This window comes from Chiloscyllium plagiosum, unplaced genomic scaffold (genome assembly GCF_037043375.1).
Source record: "Chiloscyllium plagiosum isolate Xiang-an unplaced genomic scaffold, Cpla_swu_hap1 HiC_scaffold_18, whole genome shotgun sequence".
Classification (NCBI taxonomy): domain Eukaryota; kingdom Metazoa; phylum Chordata; class Chondrichthyes; order Orectolobiformes; family Hemiscylliidae; genus Chiloscyllium; species Chiloscyllium plagiosum.
The window spans coordinates 15,668,671-15,693,532 of NW_028270156.1; the positions used below are offsets into that span (position 1 = coordinate 15,668,671).

The following is a 24,862-nucleotide window of genomic DNA, read 5'->3' on the forward strand; positions in this document are numbered from 1 at the left end:
ACAAATTTAACATTTACTGTGAAATCTGAAAGAGAATGCTTTTCTAAATTTAATGCTGTGCTGAGTGCTGAGTTCTGCAGCCAGGAGACAGCTTGTCTTTGTTTGAACTTTGTAAACATTCAACTTGACCTTGCAGTCGAATCCAGCGAAAGCTGAAGAAAGCATAAGAACAGTTATGCCCACAACCAGGGGATGAGAAAATAACAACTTAAGTTTTCCCAGTCTTTGCCCTTGAGAGCGTGATAAGAACGGTATAAGAAGTGTATCTGAATTATGCTCAAGTGCCCTTAACATGAGGCATCTGGCTGAATGTATTAGGTCGGTTCTGCAGAATGTGAATAAAGCTCTTTTCTTTGCTCTTGCTAACATTTGAGTCAAGTCAATTTAATTTCCATGACAGTAAACTTGGGGGCTTGTCCCGGGACCCCGTGACTGGGTTTGATTCTGAAGATTCCCAGGTGGTGCAGATGCCAGCATCACTGAGTACTCCCTTGTCTTGTTACTTGTTCAGCAGTGCAACACCTCACATTTATTAGGGTTAAATTGCATCTTCCACTGATCTGTCCATTTGAGGAATCTGTCTCTTTCCTCCTGTGACCTAATCTTGTGGTGGTCATTGACGTGGTCCAAGACGGTAGTGGAGGAGGGCTCCTCAGCTGGAGCTCATCTGCTTCAATTGCTTTTTGTTCTTCTTTTCTCATTCTTTTTCTACTTTGTCTTTTCTCTACTTCTCTTCTGGAGGGTGGAGGCACTGGCTGTAATGGCAGCAGCTGTGGGCCTTGGCGGTCAGCCATGAGGTGGCTGGTATGCCTGGGAAGAACTCTGGTGGTCAGCGGTTTCGTGGCTTCTTCAAGATCTGGAAAAGTACCAGAGTGGGACTCCAGTGGGAGTAGGCAGCCCAGGTTGGCTGGTAGAGAGAGCGGGAACAGGCAGCCCAGGGTGGCCAGTGGAGAGAGCGGGAACAGGCAGCCCAGGGTGGCTGGTGGAGAGAATGGGAACAGGCAGCCCAGGGTGGTGGAGAGAGTGGGAACAGGCAGCCTAGGGTGGTGGAGAGAGTGGGAACAGGCAGCCCAGGGTGGCCAGTGGAGAGAGCAGGAACAGGCAGCCCAGGGTGGCCGGTGGAGAGAGCGGGAACAGGCAGCCCAGGGTGGTGGAGAGAGTGGGAACAGGCAGCCCAGGGCGGTGGAGAGAGCGGGAACAGGCAGCCCAGAGTGGCTGGTGGAGAGAGCGAGAACAGGCAGCTGAGGGTGGCTGGAGAAGGAACAGGCTGCAAGGCGGTGAGAGCAGGCAACCCAGGACAGGGGCAGGGCAAGGTCAAGTCCTTGGGAAGATTGTGAGCCCAGCATGGGTCGGCACTTATGGACTGCGATGTTAAACTATTAACTGTTTCTTTGTTTATTCATTATTTATTTGTTTTTCCACTTTCTGGAAAGAAGGACTGTAACGTTTAAATTTGTATACTTTGTTTTTCTTACTTTTCTGCTTTGTACCTAGAATTCTGTATCTAGGTATCTTTGTATCTAACATGGCGCTGTAAGTGGTGACTTGTAACCATTTCCACTGTACTCATGAGTACGTGACAATAAACCTGATTTAGCACATTGCTACCTTTTTTTGGTACTCTTAGGCTCTTCATCATTCCTCAAGAGCTGGACTGATAGTAATGATACATTGAATCCTCACTTTCGCCTACACTGAGGAATGTATCAGGCCAAGATATTAAGAATATAATTCTGCTACTGTTAATGGTTCACAGCTTCCTGTGGACATCCAGATTTCAGCCACATGATCTGTTCTGAATCTAACTGGTTTATCAAAGTGGTAGTGACGCACACCATGGTTGAGGGTATCCTCAGTATTAAGATGGAATTTGTAGCTACACAAGAACTGCAAGGTGATTGCACCTACCGTTGCTGTTGTAGATATATCTGCGACATGCAGATTGATGGGAATGTGGTCAAGTAGTTTTTCCAACTTGATGCACATTTCTGGGGGTGAAGTAAGATTTAGGAGAAAGTAGATTCCTGAAGAAGGGCTCATGCCTGAAACGTCGATTCTCCTGCTCCTTGGATGCTGCCTGACCTGCTGCGCTTTTCCAGCAACACATTTTCAGCTCTGAAGTAAGATTTAGACAACATTTTGCTGGTCATTATATGATATAGCTATGGGACTGAAATTAAATTCTAAATTATTTTATCATAGAATCCACACAGCAGGCCATTTGGCCCATCAAGTCCACACTGCCCCTCCAAAGAGCATCCCACCCCAACTTGCACTTCCTATGGCTAAATCACCTAACCTGCACATCTTTGGAATGTGGGAGGAAACTGGAGCACCCACATGAAACTCATACAGAATGTACAAACTCCACACGGACAGTTGCCCGATGCTGATATCAAATCCAGATCCTAACCATCAAGCCACCATGCCATCCAATTTAAAGCACACAAAGATACCAAGACGATGGGAGAGGGGACATAATCTCAAAACAAAGGGGCACCAATTTAAGACTGAAATGAGGAGGAATTTATTCTCTCAGAAGGTTGAGTATCTCTGGAATTCTTGCCACTGAGAACTGTGTGGGCAGAGTCCTTGTGCATATTTAAGGCTGAAATAGATACAATCAAGGGTTATGGGGAAAGGGTAGAAAAGTGAACATGCGGAATGTCGGATCAATCATGATCCTATTGAATGGCAGAGCAGGCTTGAAGGGCCGAACTGTGTCCTCCTGTTCTTATTTTGTCTGGTCTTGTGGATACCATTGGTCACCATGGATCTAAGCTGGAGTTTACGTACTACACAAACTACCTCCCACCTTTATCTCGTCTTATCAAGAAATATAATTTTGAACATTTCTACTAACTTTGTATATGAGGGGTTGCTATGTTTAAAGTTCAGAATGACTAGGATAATTAAATATATATTTGAAGAATAATAAACAGAACATTTTGTGAAGTTCAGATCCAAATACACAAATAAGAAAAAAGTTTAGAAAACATTCAATTTTAATAATCAATTCATTTTATATACACACAGATATATAGTTCACACTAAACAATTGTTCTGTAAACATTTTCTAACTGAGCAAAGTTAGCAATTGCAAGACTGTCTTAAATATTACAGAGTTTAATTTGGGATAATTACAAAGACCCAAATTAGTTATCCAGCCTCTCAATAATAATATATTATAACGCAATTGGAAGACAAATGCATGACTGATGTCCAAATGCAGTATGTATGCTTCAGTCTACTTACTCTGCTTTACCTTCTATTAGATGAAATGTAATATTCAAAACCATTTAAAATCCTTTATGTTTTTATAATATTTTCTAAGTTGACAAAGTAGAATACAAGATATTCCTGTGAGTGCAATGGAAGTACCTAGTTTTCTCCAAAAAGAAAATAATGCTGTGCTTAATTGAAATGCTAGGTAATATGGACCATGAAGTTGGTGGTTATCTTTTAAAATCAAGAATCTATATATTATAATCAATTAATTATGTAGGATTGTGCCATTTATTATCCTAAACTGACTAATTTATCAATTATTGCCACAATTAGTTTACTACCTGAGTATTTTAACCCACTGAGTACTGAAATTCCCTCATACAGTTTACTCAAGATAATTTAAAGTAATTTTCGCATTAAACAATTCATGAAAACAACTTGAATTAAGCACTGTAAATAACACAGCAAAGTGGGAGCATAAGGCAAAAAATAGAATCAAATAATGTGTAATGTAGATTAAGAGTAAACTGTACACCACACAACATAAGTTATGTTATTTTTTAACAATTTTGAGTCAAAGCTAAAGTTGAATACTATAAAAGAAGTTGGTGATATACAACGTAAAAAATATCAAAGAAAGTATCAGCGAAGAATTTCAGGCTTAAAAAAATTTCCCATATCGAAATACTATAAAATGATTACATAGTGCTCAAAGGGTTAAAAAGGCCTGGTGCAATATTTCCTCACAAAATTCATTATATTCATTGTACTGGTATTCTGGTCATTGGTAATGATAAAAAGAATCTGACAACTTTTTGTGTCATTCTTCATTAGTTAACCACGAATAAAATCTAAACCCATTTTCAGGTGCATCACAATTTATGACTTTTTTACAATTCTGGATCTTTATCACATATTTACATATTTAAATTTTTTCCATAATTACATAGAAAGTTGCTTTACTTGATTAACAATCCAGTTATTATATTTCAAAAATGCAAGTTTAAATGCGTATTAAGAACAGTGGCCCAAACTTGTGGTCGAGATAAAATAGCACAATTTGAGGTTTAAGCGCCAGGCACTCAAAAGGTTAAAAATTAGACATTTGGTCAGAGAAATGCATTTCTAAGCAAATAAGCCAAGCCATATGATTGCAACAAAAACACCCTCAAGTCTTGGCTCTATTTCCAGCATTGACCACTTGTTGGCATAAACTGACTGAATTAAAATTAGGAAGGAAAGAAAACAAGCAAGGTTTTTGTCAACAACTAATTGTTCCATCACAACAGTGGAAACTATAAATCTAGCAGTAATTTAATTTTCAATCAGATTAGTTACTCATAGTGACCATGCTTCAATTTTCTTTCCTCATTTGATAGTAAGCAATACTGTAAAAGCAGCAATCAAAATAAGCATACAAACAGCATACTAATGAAGCAGTTGACCTTTCAGTATTTGTTACAAAGACAATGTAACAATGTTAGTGGAATAGAGATGAAAATGTTGTGGAATATCAAATAATAGCCAACTGTGGCCCTCAGAAAAGCAGGGCAGGAATTAGGTGGAAAAACTGAGAGCTGATGTGATATTGATGAAATTTAAAGTAAATGGAGACTGCCATCCTTTCAATTTATGAAGCATGAGTGCGACAAGATTAAAAAAAAAGTAATTATTATCCAGATGATATTGCCAGCAGCACAAAACACATACAACTGTTAAACTATATGTTTTTGGTTGTGAAAACTGACTTTAGCTTGGGATATGAATAAAATAACCTACATATGCGATTAAATGGGGAATGATACTGAATTTGTGGGTGCTGGAAATTCAAGGCAGCAAAAAATGTTTGCCACTTTCTTGTTCAAAGTAACAATAATTTGCAACATGTTTCTCGACAAGGCAATACAACTGGGCAAAGAAGCAAAATGCTCAATGGTATATAGGTGCTTCCAATAATCCATAAACTCAGTATTATTGTCTTTCACTGCTGCTCGCAAAGTTCAGTTAATGTCAGTGAAAGTTTACCTCCTAATCTTATGCTGTTATATAAATGATCATCTGTCTACTATGCTGAAAGTGCCAAAAAGTCTCTCTTTATAATAATTAACAGCACTGTGCCCTAGACTTGAAGCAAAGATTACAGGGAATATTTCCAGTGAGAGATTATGCCACTGTTGTTATAAAACAATTACAGAATATATCTCCCACCTTGTGACATAGTTTTAATTTAGTGGACTATTTCACTTCCTCTGAAGTCTTTATTTACATACATGATATTGTATATTCAGGGACTTCTGAATATTAAGGAGCTACTGAATTCCATGCAAGTAAAGGGAAATTCAGAATAGACATAATAATAAAGTGGTTTTAAGTAAGGAGGAGAGTTGATATGCCAACAGCTTCACGGGAGAGGAACGAAGCATTAAGCTAATGACGACTCCTATTAGACTTTTACGCTTAAATTAAAAACCTTATATGGGAACTACTTTATATTTGAAGTACTTCATTTAGTTGCTTGTATTCCTTTAAGTAACTGAAAAATAACAAAATATTGTTGTATTTGTTTGATACTTGAATTTTAGTTGCAAGTTTTAAAAAGTGGTTTGGCTTTCTCCGCCAATACACTTTAGAGTTTTTGTCACTCAAATTTATTATGAATTCAAAGGAGTAACCTCTCTCCCTCACATCAGTTACTTATAATATTCTGATCTGCTTCTCATTAATAATTTCACTCCTGTTCAAATTGCTTTGCGTTGCCATTTAATAACACAAAATAGCACTGAGATGTTCAGGTGTGATAGAAACAGTTAAATTCTGGCCCACATCTGCAGCCTGTTTAATAGGTGATCTGTACTACATTTATAAACTATTTAATGTTACTAGTTTGCTCAGGCCTAATATGTATACATTTCATCGAAATGTTCATAGTGGTTACAAGCAGGAATAGGTCTTGATAGCTTATGAGTTAGTAGAGTTAATAATCATTAATGGCAGCAACTTCAACTAAGTACAAAATGAGAGTCTTAATTGCAAATCAGTGCTTAGACAGATACTTAGAGGGCAAATGCAGCTTTTTTCTGTACAATTGTTTGCCAATTCCTGTATCCTCCTTTCAAAGGACCAGGATAGGAGAGATTTTGCGTCACATTTATAACTTCAGTTGTGACTGAATGTCAAAATGAAGATGAAAGGGTTAATTAAATATTTCTTTTCAATATTCTCCCTCCTGTACAGAAGTCTTACCTGAGACTACAAGGATTTTCATACTGTCCCACAAAGACCCAGAAATGTGAGGCCTGCAGACAGTGTGAAAGAAGTTTACTTTGCTCCACTTACAGAATTACATCCATTTTAATAGCAGAATCCTCTACAGTAGAAAAGTAGGCCACCACATGCGACAGATAACCATCTGTACATTCATGCTTTAACCAGACACATATTTTAAGTAAATCTGAGAAAGAAATTGATTAACATATGCATCAGACATTTTGGAAATACTAAAAGAGAGCATGATCCCTTGGCTTTTATCCAGTCTTGTGTAATGTGTTGTTTTCCAGATGTGACAGCTTGTAGTGCCACTTAGTTCTCAGTTGAGTTGTGTTTTTTTAAACAAAAGAGTCTGCATCCTCACACTGTCTGGAGCATGCTCAGTCACTGTCTGAGGTTGTCATAGAAACATATTTTAAATAGAACACAGGAGAAAGAAAGAAGAAGCTATTTTTGATCAGACCTCACTTTCAGTTGAGGGTTTGCGATTGTGCTTCCAGCCAGTGTCGGGTAAGGGGAGACCACTTCTTTCCTGTGAGCTTGTGTTTACACTGCTGCACTCAGACAGTGGTTCATCCTGTAGCAGCTGTTCTGTCTCTGTGTCACCAAGTGAGTCTGTGCTGCCCTGGATAGACAGTGTTTCTGCCTTCATACAAACGTGATCTCGAAGAATTCCTCCTCGTGTGGTCTTAATCTGTTTCAAGTCATCCCAATACATGTCATCGTTTGACAGCAAACAGATGCCTTCAACAATTTTTATCTTTCCTTTTGAGTAACTATTATCTGAAGCAGTCTGTAAAAGAGAAGGCAAACAATTTGATTCTGTACTCATTAACCTGGAGCCTTTTATCGAATTAATGGTTCACAAGCTGGCCACAGCACATTTGAATTTCATATCGAACAATTCCCCAAGTAAACATTGTTCACTTATGGATGTAGGTTTGCTGCCTGAGCTAGAAGGCTCATTTCCAGACGTTTCATCACCCTACTAGATAACATCTTCAGTGGGCCTCAGGGCAAAGCACTGTCGATGATTTCTACTTTCTATTTATATGTTTGGGTTTCTTTGGGTTGGTAGTGTCATTTCCAGTGGTGACACCATTTCCTGTGATGATGTCATTTCTGGTTCCTTTTCTCAGGGGGTGGTAGATGGGGTCTAACTTGATGTGTTTGTTGATAGCGTTCCGGTTGGAATGCCATGCTTCTAGGAATTCTCGTGCGTGTCTCTAGGCCAAACAGAGACATGTACGAGAATTCCTAGAAGCATGGTATTCCAACCAGAATGCTATCGACAAACACATCGAGTTAGACCCCATCTACCACCGCCTGAGAAAAAGAACAGGAAATGACATCACCACAGGAAATGACATCACCAACCCAAAGAAACCCAAACGTATGAATAGAAAGCAGAAATCATCGACAGTGCTTTGCCCTGAGGCCCAATGAAGATATTACCTAGTAGGGCGATGAAACGTCTGGAAGTGAACCTTCCAGCTCAGTGAGCAAACCTACATCCAGAATCTCAACCAGAGCTACAAATCTTCTCAAAACTTGTTACTGTTCACTTAATTTTCAAGAGTTTATATTATAATTTCTAATGTAATAAGTAATTGTGACAGACCTCTTCAGAAAAGATGTAGACTTCAGTTCACAAGCATGACCCAAGACTCCAGTTATTTGCCATTTTAGTTCTCTGTCTGCCTTCTTCTCTGACATTCTCATTCTCCTACGGTGTTCCAATGAAGCTCAATACAGATATTTGTAACCAGATATATCGTGACACACACTTGGAGCAAGGGGGACATGAACCTGAGCCTTTTAGCATGAAGCTAAACATAAGCTTGAGGAATGGCATCATTTTCCTTGATTAGGCATTTTATAATCAACTGGACTCAACACTGACTTCAAAAGCTTCCAACAAGTACTGCTGCTCCTACTTCTTTTAGAAAGCAGCTGCTGCTCATGTTTCTGATATCACCATTTCTAGATCTGCTAGACCATTACCACTTGCTTTTGCCTTGCACCATTATTCCTCCAACTTATCACAGACCTACTCTTTTATCATTCTTCCCTTCCCTTCTCCCTTTTTCCTAAATCTTTTCACTCGAGATTTTAAAACTTTAATTCCCTCTGGATCTCCTGAAAGGTGAACAACTTCAAACATCAATTTTGTGTCCACCTGTATATATATTGCTGAACCTGCTGCATACTTCACTCATTTTCTCTCTATATTTCAGATTTACAGCATAGAAACATAGAAAACACAAACAGGATTAGGCCATTCAATATGGGTCATCATCCAATTTATGACCTTGTTCCTAATTTCTCACTTGATCCCTTTAGCCCTAAGAAGTATATCTACTTCCCTGAAAACAGTGAACGTTTTGGCCTCAACTGCTTTCTGACAGAATTCCATAAGCTTAACACTCTCTGTGTGAAGAAATTTCCCAGCTCAATCCTGATATCTTTAAACTGTGTTCCCTAGTTCTGGATTCCCTGGTCATCGGGAACATCTTTCTGGTGTTTACCCTATCTAGTCATGTTAGAATTTTATAGGTTTCTGTGAGATCCCCCTCATTATTTTAAACTCAAGTGAATAGAGTCCTAACTGATCCAGGCCCTCTTCACATATTAGTCCTGCCACCTCAGGTATCTGCATCTACATAAACCACTGACAATGCAGGGTCTGCACCATTTTACTCTTTGTTATTGTACATATACATGTTTAAGCATTTTTTTTTATACATCATGCCCTCATTTAGCTTGCTTTTAATTGCTTCCATCTACATTTTGTAAAAGTGATCTACATTTATGACATGGAGGTGCCAGTGTTGGACAGAATCCGAAGTCACACAACACCAGGTTATGTTGGTTTATTTGAAATAAACAGGTTTATCTGAAATCACAAGCTTTTGGTGCGCTGCTCCTTCATCAGGTGACTTGAGCTCTGAAAGCATGTAATTTCAAATGAGCCTATTGGACTATAACCTGGTGTTGTGTGATTTCTGACTACATTTATGACATGTAGGAACTTGCATTTTCCAATCACAATTAAATATTCACAGCAATTTTCTTTAATTAAGTAAGTAGCCCAATTTTCCTGACCTATTTCCAAGCATTTTCCCAATGACTGCCCCTCCTGTCTCCACAGGAAGAAATGCAACAATTTCCTTGTCTCCTTGAAGTGACTAGTAGCAATTCCTCGAAGGGCCATTGATTTTGCTGCTCCATACAAATAGCTAATGGCCAAGGCATGTGTAGTGCCAGCCTGTTTATTGCTTTACAAAGATACCCCCAAATATCCTCCAAGCGGCACTGGAACCCCAATTAAACATTTACACATGCTCTGAGGTCATGGTTAAAATTACAACAGGCTCCTCAGGAAGGTTTGATTTCCCTCCAGAATTTGCAAACCATTGAATGCTGTATGGCCACAGAGTCTTGCTGCCAAGAAGGCAGATGCGATGCTTCATGTTCTGCCAACACCACGTGTGGGAAGGACATCAGTTCTGGGAAGAAACCTTCCTTTCTCTGTAGCCTTGCGACATGCATGGTTTCTGGAGAACGTATATGGATTCTTGGGGTGAATTTTAACACCCCCCCCACTCACCTCCCACCCCCAAACAAGAGGGATGTAAAGAATTATCAAAAGATAACCTTTTGGGTGGCATGGTGGCTCAGTGGTTAGCACTGCTGCCTCACAGTGCCAGGGACCTGGATTCAATTCCCGCCTCAGGCAACTGTCTGTGTGGAGTCTGCACATTCTCAGCATGGGTTTCCTCCGGGTGCTCCAGTTTCCTCCCACAGTCCAAACTTGTGCAGGTTAGATGAATTGGCCATGTCAAATTGCCCATAGTGTTAGGTGGATTAGTCAGGAGTAAATGTAGGGGAATGGGTCTGGGTGGGTTGCTCTTCGGAGGGTCAGTGTGGACTTGTTGGGCCGAAGGGTCTGTTTCCACACTGTAGGGAATCGAATCTAATAACCTGAAACTCCGTCAGAACTCGCCTTCAACCTGCCCACTTGCAGTTTTAATGGAAGCAGCACAGTGATTGGGGAAGAGAGTGGGGAGGCAGGTAACTTACCTACTCATAAAGGATAGATTAATTATTTAATTTGACTGAAGTTACACACCTCAGAATTAACAACCCTTTGAAAATGAACTTCGCCTTCTGACAACCCAATAGCTAAAGCAAGGATTGCCAGATTTAAGAACTAAGCCCATCCCCACTCACTGGTTGGATTGATTTTTATGCTTCAACCCACCCTTACTCAGATCAGGCAGCTGTGGGGTAGAGTGAGGTGGTAGAGAGGTAAAGCTGGATGCCATATCATAAACATAGAGCCTAATCTTCATGTAGTAAGATGCTGTCACCAAAGAAATAGAAAGGGTGCCAAAGAAACATGATTGAGGTGTGCAGTAACTGTGTGGGACTGGGAAGAGGAGTCATTGCTGCATGGTTCTCCAGCTACAACTAGATAAGTAATAGTGCAACTAAGTGAAGGAAGTTGGTCTAAACTGAAGAGAAATAATCAAGGAGTGAGGTGTGGTTAATCATATCAAAGGACGCAGAGACAAGGAGGGTCCATGCATTTGTGCCATAATCAGAGAGAATGTCAATTACCCAGAATTCCTATGAACATGCAGCACAACTAGTCTTTTAGATTCCACTCAAGCCTCGGAATGCTGAATACAGCTCTCTATTTCCTTTATCTTTGTACATTCAACTAGCTTCCCCATAAAATGCTTCTATCCTATTTGGGTCAACCACTTCCTGTGGTAGTGAATTCCACATTCTCACCAGTCTTTGTGGGGGAGGGCAGGAAGCAGATTTCTTCTAAATTCTCTATCAGATTTCTTGGTGATCATTTCAGATTGATGGCTTCTCATTCCCTCCCCACCTCGCCAAAGCAGAAGCACTCCATGTCTATACAATCAAAATATTTTGTTAGCTTAAATACATTTTCCGGTCACCACTCAACTTTAGCTTTTCACATGATAAATAAATGGAGTCTCGGTTTAAAGGGTCATTTGACAGATGGCATCTTCAGCGCGCCATCAAGATCCCTTACCACTTATTGGAAGAAGAGTATCCCAGATATTCTGGCCGATACTTCTCACTGAATCAACATCTCAAAAACTGATAATGAGCTTATTACAACATTACTGTATGTAGGTGCTAGCTTCTAGTTTGTAAGTTCTCATTTTCTCATACCTGAAGTAGTTAGGGTAAAAGTTAACTTATTTTTGATATTGCTACATGATTCTGGTAAGATGTGCATTTGTTGGAAACTGGAAGTTTTGCTGAATAGGTTGTTAACATTCTAGTTGCAAAATCTGTCTGTACTTACATAGCCCATATCTTTCTACTCTCTTACATAATTAGTAATGCATAGTCAGAAAATGAGTAGTTACTTAGGCTACATTTAAGTGTGCTTTTTAAATAACTAATAATTAACTAGGTTGGGTTTGCCCTGAGCTTTGTGTTTATTTTTCCCAGTGTCTAGGAAATTGGGTTTGATTTTTAAGTTTCATTTCGGTAAGTTCCTGAAGAGAGTCTTGAAAATGGAATTAATCTTGAATACTGTTTTAAAATAGTATACTTCTGTCAAAATAAAATTCACATCTTGGGACTGGCATCCAAGTTGTTTAGAGATTGTCACCTTTTTCATTGTTCTTCCAGCTACGTCCTAGGGATACCAAAAATCAGAAACTGACCTGGACCGGCCGTAATAAACACTGTGGTCCGAGAACAGGTCAAAGGCTAGAAAGTCTGTATGTAACTGACCTCCTCAATACACATAAAGATTGTGCTGAAATACTGCCCACTTGACTGGAAGATTGCAGCTCCATCAACACCACCCAGGACAAGGCAACTTGCTTGATAGGCTACTCATTCACCACCTTCAATATTCACTCCCTCCATTACTGATGCTAGTGGGAGCAGTGTGTGTACCATATGAACTCATGTGCAGCAACTTATGCAGACCTCTTCAACAGCACTGGCCTAGCCCATAACCTCTACCATTCAGAACGACAATAGGAGTAGATGCACGGGATCACCACCAATGTTCCCTCCAATTATTTTTTTCTGTTGCATGGATCTCTGAAGTTTGTGCCATATGTCCGTCCACCTATCTGTGTGTGAGGACCTCCCGCAGCAGCTACACAGTTTAGAGGGAACGTTGAGCACCACGTTGAACAGGTTGCCCTCCAAGCCTGGTGCTATCCTGACTTGGAACCTTCCTTCACAGTTCCTGGGTCTAAACCCTGGCAGTCCCCTCGTTTCTGCATACAAGAGACCCAGCCTGAACTTGAATGTCGTCAAAGCAAACTTCGTATTAGCATAGACCTGGTATAAATGTTTAAGGAAAGGCTCTGGAATATGTTGAGCACTGCACATACCTTGGCAGCTTGCTGTCTCAAAAAGTCCACCATTGTTGGGGAGAACCAGCTGATCAGCTCAGTCTTCTGCAAACTACAGCAGTGTGTGTTTAACAACAGAAGTCAATAAAAATCCCAGTGTCCAGAGCAGTTCTAATTCCCTGTATTGCAATAAGACCTGGACTGTGTGTCAGTGACACATAAGAACACGAGAGAAATTCCACCAGCAGATACCTCCGCTGTGTTCTCTCACTACCAAATGCTAGTGTCCTTCCTGAAGCTCAACAAACATTCTGCAAAAACCATGTTGAACTAAATATTGAAAATCTCTCCCTAATGGCATCTTCTCAAGGGCAAGTAGGGATGGGCAATAAATGCTGGCCTAGCCAGTGACACTCACGCCCTATGAATGAAAAAAAAGTATGCCTAGACGTCTAAAAATTATCTTCCCTACCAGGTCCTGGTTTCTCAACTGACCGGGGTTCAAGGTTGCAATGAAGAAAAAGCTACAGTGACAAAGAATGGCAACATTGGCATTAACGAGTGGGAGAAACTTGCTACTGCTACAGGCTAGATCACTGAAATTATTTTTAAAAGGTGGCAGGTAGATTTTGAAATATTAAGTAGAAGGCTATGCAAAGCTGGCATGAAAGAGTACATGAGACCTTCAGCAGATTAGACATGATCTTATAGAATAGTAGAGCAGGCTTAATGGGCTGAATGATTTACTTCTGCTCCCATTTCTTGTGTTCCTCTGTTCTAATCAGTCAAGATGGCAACAATTTATCCAACAAGTTGGATCACACTGAGTCTAAATGCCTAAATGATGAGCCAGAGACAATAAGGAAGTTAATCCCACATTTGGATCCTCTTACTTCATGCTCCATACCCAAAGATTTGTAGGTCAAGAAATGTCCAGTTCAATCGTAAGGACCCATGGTAGACTTGAGAGGTCATTATCCTCAAATCATGACAATGAGTAAAACAACAGTCAGAATCTTTCCATTCCATTTTACTCCTAGTCCTGATGTTCTTACTTGTTACTCTGTTGGAGTCCCAGCAGTGATAATTGCTAGATATTTACCAATTACCACTTTCAACAACACACTGACTCCTTTATGTCTCTTTTAATTTGTAAACAGCAATTGGCTTCTCAAGCTTATATTTCCTTTCTGTAATCAATTCCACCATTTATTTCCCACCCTACCTACCTAGTTGCAGTGGATAAAAAAAATATTTTTTTCTTTAGACATGATTGTGTGCTTTAAAATTTGTAGACTATTGACAGTTTACTGCTCATAGAAGGGAATGAGTACTCTCTGAAAGATTAACTGCCATTTGAAAATGTTCATCCAAACTGACTCATATATAAATCAATTGGAATTGAAGCAGAATACCATAATTTCATGTGCTGGCCAACACCTACAGTGTTTCAGCAGGTTCTGGCAGCATCTGAGAAGTCACACAAGATTTGAAAAGTTAACTCTGTTTCTCTCTGACACAGATGCTACCCGACCTGCTGAATTTCTCCAGCATTCACCTGCTGTGCTTTGCTTTTGTACCTTAAGTAACTGGACATGTTTAAATCTTTGGGAAACTCTTTTATCTGTGATAGGGACTATCTGTAGTTCAGATTACAGCAGGTGGCATAAGATTATCATAATCTCCTTTGTGGCATTCGGCTTTCAAAATCAGTTGTCTGTCATTCCAAGATGGGTGTGTGAGAGCCAGTGAGCGTAGCTCCAATGATAATGATAGGTAATGGTATTTGTAATGTTAATGAATTTACACAGGTACAGCAAGTGAAGAGAAAGGCAAATAGAATGGTAATAATTTTTGCAAATGTGAATGGAACATAAAAGTAGGATCTTTTTACTGCAGTTAGGCAGGGCCTGTATGAGACTGCATCGGATGTAGTGTGTACAGTTTCTATCCCTTTATTTCATAAAAGTTGCAAGTGCATTAGAGGCAATTCAAAGAAGGTTCACATAACTCAATCTTGGGATGAAGAACTCATTTTATGAAGAAAGTGTGAGCCTACACTCAGCAAAATATGAGGGGTGATCACATTGACATTTCTAAGAGGGAATTGATAGGATCCATACAGGGAGAATATTTCTTTTTGTAAGGGAGACTAGAGGGTGGGCAATACAATTTAAAGAATTAGGTATTCTTTTTTGCGATTGAGATACAGAGGGTTGTTAGTCTTTAAAATTCTCTTCCCCAGAAAGCAACGGAGATTGGATCATTGAATTTATTGAAGGCAGAATTAGATAAATGTTTGATAGAATGGGGGGGTAAAAGATTTTGAGGGTCAGACAGGAAAATGCAATGGAGATCACAACCAGAATCAGCTATTGATTGGAACAGCAGCCATGAAGGGGTGACTGGCCTAATCCTTCGACTAAGCCCTAAGTTCCTACATAAAGACATGTTGTGTAAGCAAACAGTATGTTTCCTGTCTTTCATCCGTTTTCCTGCCCTCCAAAAACACCAAGCAGAGAAGAACAACATTTTCCATTACAAATCAAACTGTTTTAGTTTAAGGAGCCACTTCTTGAACCTAATCTTGAAGGCTAATTTTATGTTGTCCTTGCTTCCACCTTCACTTTTTCCTGATTTGCACTTTTCCTTCTGACCTCTTTCATTTTATAGTCTTTCTCCAATTATGTCTGTCAATAATAAAGTCAATTACAATAAGACGGCATGTTGGCTTTTCATTAATATTAGGCAGCAAAGAAAAATATATCTTCTTGTTGCTCATATCTTTTGTTGTGATGTGGAAGTGCCAGTGTCAGACTGGGGTGGACAAAGTTAAAAATTACACAACCCCAGGTTATAGCCCGACAGGTTTAATTCAAAGTACAAGTTTTCGGAGTGTTGCTCCTTCATCAGACAGCTAGTGGGACAGGATCATAGAACACAATTTATAGTAAAAGATGAAAGTGTCATACAGCTGATGAGATGTATTGAACAGCAATCTAGGTTTGTTCAATAAAGCTCATCAGTTGTATGACACTTTCATCTTTTACTATAAATTCTGTGTTCTATGATCCTGCCCCACTAGCTACCTGATGAAAGAGCAGTGCTCTGAAAGCTTGTACTTTCAAATAATCTTTTGTTCTCTGGCATTATGCATGTTCTGATGATCCTACCTGTATTAAACTCCACTCTGCAAAAACGTTTTGAGAACAACCAGCTCCACAACTACACATGCACACTGAATTGTAACCACTGCTTTTATTTTTGAATCTGAACTTTTCATAATTTTCTAAATTGATCTGAAAGAGATCTGAAGTTGTCATTTTCTTTTGACAACAAGTCCAAATTCTTCAACCTACTGTCATCTGAGATTCCTGAGACCATACAACGTAAGTGTTGGGAGTATTGAAGAAGTACAGGCGTAAAATCAAAGTCAGCCAAATGCATGTATGTTCTAACTTGTTTGAACAATGTTGTCATGCTAAGTTTGTTCTTTAAACCCAAATTTAATTGAGTAGTATAGCAAGGCCAGCTAGTGAGCATTTTAACACAACATTAGGATAGATTTTCATCTTCACTGGAAGATCAATTTGGATGGAGCATTGATAGAATTTTCTTTTGGGAGGGATGGACTACACGCCCCTTATGGAACCCCTTCATTTTACTTCAATTATGTTCTACGGAGACAATCATGTGGTTATCTTAGCACTGTTAGGTCTTCCCCAGCGGATTGTACTTCCTCCACAGCAGTCAGATAAAAGTTACAGCTGAGACAAAAAGATGAAAATACACCCCATTTCTTCACAAAACAAAGTAATATTGCCAAGGAAGTCAAATAGCAATGGTGAATGAAGAAATTGTTTACTGAGGTCACCTGTTTACTGTATAGATTACTAAACACTTAAAAAACATTTATAATTCTGTGCTGAAAATGATTCAAAAGGAGCTTGGGAGAAAAGCAGAAGACAATAGCACAAAACAGCATGCACAACTTGTTATGTTTCCATGCTTGAACAGGGAATTATTCTGTTATTGAAAACCATGAAAACAGATTTTAAAAACACCATGAGCTTTAATTTGTTTTGTTATGGAAGCACTTGCATTTTGCAAACTAAAAAAGGTTGAACTAAAATATTTTGTGTGCTGTTGCATTAAAATAATCTGAAACTTCTGAAGTTTTGTTGTCATTAAGTATGTTTTTTAGATTACAGTAAGTCATAATTGAAACAGAAAAGGTGTATATTCTTACTGCAAGAATAAACATTTCTCTTGCAGAATATAGATAACATTCAATTGTAGTTTACACTTCATTATGTGTCCTTGTGTGAAATTTGACTGCATAATTAATCTCAGGAGAGTTCAATACAATGACATTGGAAAAACATTAAGATCTTCTGCTCAACAGCACTGTACCAAGTCAGCATTCTCCTTTGTTAATATTTCTTTAGATCAATTAAATAAGTGCACATTTTAAGAAATACACTGCCTCAGAAAACAGTGGCCTTTCCTGATTTGCAAAATACCACAATGCATTATGCCAGCCCATGTCAAATGGAAGGAAGTTGCTAGGATTGTGGCCTGCCGTGTCACACACTCATGCTGACATGTACCTGAGGTGACGGTTGAAGTAGAAGTCAGAAAATGAAAGGTGAAAGACTATCAGATGGACCAGAAAGCTGCAGTGGAGGAAAAAGATTTCCAAAACATAACACATCAGTGATTCTAAATCTTCTATTTAGTATTGTTAAATAATATGCTTTCTATGATACAGAATCTTATTTTATATATCTTTGTATTTATGTATATGCATTATATTTATAAAACTGGAGAATTCTTTTATACAAACAACTCCATATTGTAGGATGAGTAAACCTGTCTCAAACCATTAGCTCAGTAGAATCCTTAAGTCAGAAAATCTGTACTTATTGAGGATTTTCATCTAACAGTGGCCTTCTCACCTCTAAAATAATGGCCAGGGATGTACTGGAGAATAAGAGAGACTACTTGAGCTTTGTTGGTACCATGAACTCTGTGTAACTAAAATAGTCTTTCAGAAGGAACCAGGTAACAAAGTAACCCAGACACATCCAAGACCAGGGCGTGGGCACCAGCTGGATCTGTCATCATTCTCTGATCAGCATTCTCAACATACACAACTATCCCAGTGCTGACTGTGATACAGATCACTCCACAGTGTGTGCTAGGGTCAGGTTGTAGTCCTTAAAGCTCTTTCACTCAAAGCAGAAATACTGTTCTTATCAGCCACACTGTCCACCCAGATAAAAACTAACAGTTCTTCAAATTTATTGAGCAGCCTCTGACATTCCTATACAGCTTGGAAGCAAAATACAACACACTTTAAGACACTACCTACAATACTGCACTCCAAACATACGTAAACTAAAAAAATAAAGATAAGTTTGATGCTAACACTATAATGGTGGAAATTCTTTGATGGCAAGCAGCCCACTCATTAATCACAAGAGATCCATGAGAGAAAACTCTGAACGTACTAAGTGCAACTGAAGGTAAAGTTCAATAGAACGGTAGGTGCTCCAATGATTACAAGTTACAATTCCTTCAGAATAAGACACAGGAGTGGAAGGAAGGCCATTCGGCCCATCGAGTCCATTCCGCCATTCAATCATGGCTGATGGGCATTTCAACTCCACTTACCCGCATTCTCCCCGTAGCCCTTAATTCCTTGTGACATCAAGAATTTATCAATCTCTGCCTTGAAGATATTTAGCATCCCGGCCTCCACTGCACTCTGCGGCAATGAATTCCACAGGCCCACCACTCTCTGGCTGAAGAAATGTCTCTGCATTTCTGTTCTGAATTTACCCCCTCTAATTCTAAGACTGTGTCCACGGGTCCTAGTCTCCTCGCCTAACTTCCTAGCATCCACCCTTTCCAAGCCATATATTATCTTGTAAGTTTCTATTAGATCTCCCCTTAATCTTCTAAACTCCAATGAATACAATCCCAGGATCCTCAGCCGTTCCTCGTATGTTAGACCTACCATTCCAGGGATCATCCGTGTGAATCTCCTCTGGACACGTTCCAGTACCAGTATGTCCTTCCTGAGGTGTGGGGACCAAAACTGGACACAGTACTCCAAATGGGGCCTAACCAGAGCTTTATAAAGTCTCAGTAGCACAACGGTGCTTTTATATTCCAACCCTCTTGAGATAATTGACAACATTGCATTCGCTTTCTTAATCGCGGATTCAACCTGCATGTTTACCTTTAGAGAATCCTCGACTAGCACTCCCAGATCCCTTTGTACTTTGGCTTTATGAATTTTCTCACTGTTTAGAAAGTAGTCCATGCTTGTATTCTTTTTTCCAAAGTGCAAGACCTCGCATTTGCTCACATTGAATTCCATCAGCCATTTCCTGGACCACTCTCCCAAACTGTCTAGATCCTTCTGCAGCCTCCCCACTTCCTCAGTACTACCTGCCTGTCCACCTAACTTTGTATCATCGGCAAACTTTGCTAGAATGCCCCCAGTCCCTTCATCCAGATCATTAATATATAACGTGAACAGCTGCGGCCCCAACACTGAACCCTGCGGGACACCAGTTGTCAATGGCTGCCATTCCGAAAAAGAACCTTTTATCCCAACTCTCTGCCTTCTGTCAGACAGCTAATCCTCAATCCATGCCAGTAGCTCACCTCGAACACCACGGGCCCTCACCTTGCTCAGTAGCGTCCTGTGTGGCACCTTATCAAAGGCCTTTTGGAAGTCCAGGTAGACCACATCCACTGGGTTTCCCTGGTCTAACCTACTTGTCACCTCTTCAAAGAATTCCAACAGGGTTGTCAGGCACGACCTCCCCTTACTAAATCCATGTTGACTTGTTCTAATATCATATCATATCATATGTCCTTCAATTCAAGGAATAACAGATGCATTTATGTTGGGATCAAAAGAGGCAACAAGTCATTCAGCAAAGAAAACAGCTCTAGTGAAAATAAAGGTAGGGGAGGTCATCACCAACTACAATGAACAGTTGAAAGAGATGTGTGGAACACCAGCCTCAGTTCTATCTCGGGAGAACACTGTCACAGTAAATTCTTGACATCATACAAAACCTGCCTGCCATGGTAGCTGGGTAATGAACCCAAAGTGAAGAGGCTTAGCAAAGCATTGACTTGTTTTCCTTAACTTGCTGGAGGTTGTTGATAGCTTTGTATAACTGGGCTCTAACAATCACCAATCTGCCACTCAATGCTAAAAGAAACACATGCAACATTAAATCTGCAGCCATCATTATCTAAGCTGAGTAACATGAGTGTGCAACAACAGAAACCTGGCTCAGAACACCCAGTGTGACCCTGCCAAGCCTGCCTCCTCAGCGTACTCATCCACAGTGGAAAGACCTGGGCAACATATACCAGGAAGGAGAAGACCGAAGAATTTAAACCTCATTGTTTAAACTTATACTTGGCATCTCTTAGTGGGACAAGGTCACCAATTCGAAGGTGTTGGAATGTGTTAATTCAATCAGTATATGGTCTGTGCTGGCTCAGTCACATTCATTTGATGGAAGCCACCCACATGCCCGGACACCTTCAATATTGTGCACTGGACACCATCTCTTGGGCATGCATATCTCTGATACAAGGATACCTGCAAGTGGGATATGAGGATGGTGCACATTGACACTAACAGGTTAGAGACAGTCACTAATGGTTCTGATCTCTGGAGAATGACTGTTTGGAATTGCGTTGGAAGAGGCCAGGAAAAATGAAAAAGTCAACTGGCTGAGAAGACAGCCTGAGGAAAATAGGTTGTTCATCTTCTCAGCCCCCTGTCTTCCTCTACAGCAGAGGTTTACAAAATTATGAGGGGCATGAGAAGACAACGTCTTTTCCCTGGGGTCAGGGAGTCCAGAACTAGAGGGCATAGATTGAGGGTGAGAGGGGAAAGATATAAAAGAGACCTAAGGGGCAACATTTTCACACAGAGGGTAGTACGTGTATGGAATGAGCTGCCAGGGGAAGTGCTGGAGGCTGGTACAATTGCAACATTTAAGAGGCATTTGGATGGGTATATGGATAGGAAGGGTTTGGAGGGATATGGGCCGGGTGCTGCAGGTGGAACTAGATTGGGTTGGGATATCTGGTCGCCATGGACGGGTTGGACTGAAGGGTCTGTTTCCATGCTGTACATCTCTATGACTGCCATAGCAGAATGGAGCCCCTGACTCACACCAGGCAATGCTGAACACAGAGCGGACCACATTATGAAATAGAAGGCTGCAAGCAGTACTCTTACCTGTCATGCATCCCAATTCCACAGACATTGGCATCCAACATGTACCAACCTCTAAGAACCCTCAAACTCTAAGACCCTTATTGAGGTGTTTAAAATTATGAACAATTTTAATAGGGTAAAGAAGGATATTCTGTTTCCACTAGTTGGTATGTCAGTAACTAGGGGTCACAATTTCAAGATTGTCAGTAAGAGAGCTCGGAGTGAGATAAGGAGAAACTATTTTACTGAGAGAATTGTTAGGATTTGGGATTCACTGCCAGGGAGAGTGGTGGAGGCGGATTCCATAGGAGGTTTCAAAAGACAGCTGGATATGTATTTGAAAGTGATGAAGGTAGAGGGCTACAGAGATAGAGCTGAAGAATGGGACAAGCTAGGTAACTCTTTCAGGAGCTGGTACAGACGTGATGGGTCAAATGGCCTCCTTCTGTACTGTAAAATTCTCTGATTCTATGACAACTGTTCTTACATCCTGACTTTCTCACTTAAACCTAGAGTCCCTGAAAAACTCATGACATCCCTCATTCGCAGCTTTCTGGGAATCAGAATGCAGTGTGGTTGGATCAGTGTCACCGGAAAGATGCTGTACAAATAGCCCTTTCTCCTTTGCTGCGTCCATAAAGCATGTGCCACAAAATTAAGCAGAGGCATTTGTTTTTCAAGCCATCAAATCGGGAGTAGAGGGACGAATAAGATAGGGATACTGTAGGACACATTCATCACATGCCTGAATTAAGCTTTTAGAGATTAACATACAGTCACTGATTACAGCTAAGTATAATACTGTGCCCATGAATCAATGGAGTAAAGAATACCAAAGTGACCAATGGCACTTTGTCCTTACACTTGAAGATAAAAAAAATTCAGTATTTGTCAATTTCACTTCTAATTTTCACCCGCGCTCTGACTCCTCCCTTCCCTTCTTCAACGTCTATTTCTGTAATCAAAAGTTAGGGGAATGATTTCCTGACCTTTGCCCCAAAGAGATACCCATTTATAGGGCACAGCAGAAAGGAATGGGGCAGAGCCCTCTTATGTCAGGTCTTTACCACCCTAATGTCATCCTGGGAACAGAATTTGAAAGAACAGGCAGTAGTTCATTGAAAATGAGATAGCAAGGTCACAAGATAAGTTGATCTTTCTTTTTGTTACTGAATTTTAGAAATCGGGTTTCTGTTTCTCTGGTCTGAAGCAGTAACCAATGCTGATGGTCAGGAATGGAGCAGTGATGGCACATACAAGATGCGTCAAGCTCCACCATCCCTTTTGCCAGTGATAAGTCAAGTCTGTCACCCTGACCTATGTTATCAGGTCAAAATAGGAAGTAGTACAGGTAGTTCTTCTATAACGCTATGGTTGTGTACTTGTGCAACTCCTTGTAATAGAAAACTTAAAGTGTTGGCTATGTTACAGCCAACATATGTTTTAAAAGTTTGCACTTTTAGAAACATTGTCCTCAATTCATCAACTGTGTTACAGCAAATGTGCTTTGTTGAAAAATGACCTGTGTGTCCATTTTTGACCTTCTCCCTTTCTTTGACAATGTTTTCTTCTGTGTTGTCAATCATCTTCTTTGTACTCTTCCTTGTTCCCACTTTCTGCCTATGTCCTGTTCACTGGGTTTATTCTCACTTAATCACAACCAAAGTGTCATATTAACAAGAGGTCACACTAATTTGTTGCTAAGAGGTGCAACTATTTTCGTTAGTTGGCCTAGCCTTTAGTTTCTCATTTGTTAGACTCTGCAGAACAGGATGTTGTCTGTGCTTACAATACTCTCTCCTCTGTAAGTAGCCTTCTACCACAATGCATTCACAGATGTTCAATCCATGAGCCCAAGGGGCCTAGTGCTTCTAATCATTAATATAATAGACTGAAGTATTCCAAAGCTGTGCAAGAAGCACACACATCAACTATTAGGAACTTATGATAAATGTTGGCATTTTGGACCAATGTCAAAGGGCATTTTCCCTTTCAATTTTATTCCGACCACATAAATAACAAAAATCCTGATCATTATATAAACGGACAGGAGTATTATCGCTCAGTGGTTTTATCGCTAGACTGTTAATCCAGAAACTATGTTCTGGGGACCTGGGATTCAAATCCGCGATGGTAGAGGGTGGAATTTGAATTGATTAATAATCTGGAATTAAAAATCTACTGATTACCATGATCAATTGTTGAAAAAATTTACGGATGTCCTTCAGGGAAGGAAATCTACCACCCTCACCTGTCTGGCCTATATGTGACTCCAGACCCACAACAAAGTGGTCTAGTCTCAACTGCTCTCTGAAGTAGCCTAGCAAGCCACTCAGTTCAAAGGCAACTAAGGACGGACAATAAATGCTGCCCAACCAGTGACACCCACGTCCCACAAGTGAATAAATAAAAATTCCAATGAAAATTCCTACTGAAGAATATAAAATGGCCAGATCAGTCTGCACTCAGATCAGGGATGGAGGACAGGGAAGGTATAGTGAAGGGTGAACGGATAACCATGGAAGGGGGAAATGGACAGAAAGGAGAACTATGGATGGGAATGAAAAAGAGCTTGGAAACAACCAGGAGACAAGGTAGCAAAGGTCAAATGTTTGCTTCCAATTGGATGGGGAAGGTGAAATTCAGAGAATAGAAGCAGCTGAGAATGGGGGCACAGAATGAGAGTCAGACTTAATTGTGGTTAGGAAGATAAGACCTAGCATAAATAGGAAAGGGAAAAGGGAAGAGGGAAGCAGCGGGTTGGCAGGTAACGATAGAAGACTATGTTGATCTGAGACTACTTAAGGAGCAAGGAATTTCAGTAACAACGGCAGAGTAAAAGACCTTCCGCTTGAGCTGGGTTGGGAGCAGGCATAGAGTGTAAAACCAAATTCATGGGGAAATGTTCCAGAATGATCTATGTTGGCAGAAGGAAAAAAGGCATCTCTGAAAAAGTTTTGCACAGAATATTTCAACAGAGCTAGGGGGTTGTGACTGGATGTGCAAAGAATATTTTATTGTCTGGGATCTCGGAAACTCATTGTCAAATATCAGGTTTTATTTTCCTTTCTCTTTTATATTTAAAAATTCCGACTTATGAAGTACTAAAGAGCTTGCAATCTAGAGTTTTCAACCGTTAAAGCAAAAGAAACATTTTCCAGGGAAGTTCATTTTGGACCCATTTGGAAATTAGCCACCAATATCGTGCCATCAGTATTTCCATTTTTGTTCCCAGCATTTTATCACTAGTTTCTTGAGAACTCAGGAAAAGGTTGAACATACTTACTTTTTAAGTTAAAAACCAATGTAACTACTTGTTTCATATGCTACTGGCTTTTAATGAGGTAAGGGGGTGATTGTCAGATTTTTGGAAGCTGCATCAGCTGGTTGGAAACTGTTGCTCAGAGGTTGCTAAGTTTTTTTTAAGTTGGCATGTATGAAAGCATCACAAGAACACCAATCTGCATTGCAAATTAGGGGTGGTTATAGAACACCGAAAGGAATGTGTGTTTTAAAGAGAACAAAAGTTGCTATGCTACAGCTTAAAATACATCCATTATATTTGGTACAGTGGACCTAATGCACTTATGCGAACTTTGTGGTGAATAAAGATGGTTTATTCCATCTTCCATTTGTACCAGATTTAACTGTTACACAGAGATGTGGGACAGGAATTTTCAGATGGTGGGATTTCCTGCCTTGCCATCCAAAGAGACAGCAGGGAATACATCCCCACCAA

At 40.1% G+C, this 24,862-nt stretch overlaps 1 protein-coding gene across 5 annotated transcripts in view; it reads right to left on the reverse strand.

Moving 5' to 3' along the window:
• Positions 1-2,987: 2,987 nt before the first annotated feature.
• Positions 2,988-24,862, reverse strand: part of lrp4 (low density lipoprotein receptor-related protein 4) — a 402,640-nt gene continuing 380,765 nt past the window's right edge. For 4 of the 5 annotated variants that reach the window (XM_043705467.2, XM_043705466.2, XM_043705468.2 and 1 more), the window contains exon 38: positions 2,988-7,288. In XM_043705467.2, the coding sequence (XP_043561402.2) occupies positions 6,953-7,288 (336 nt within the window). In that variant the 3' untranslated portion in view covers positions 2,988-6,952. Of the gene's footprint in view, positions 7,289-17,470; positions 17,537-24,862 lie in introns of all 5 variants that reach the window. The other variant, XM_043705469.2, reaches the window with a different exon arrangement.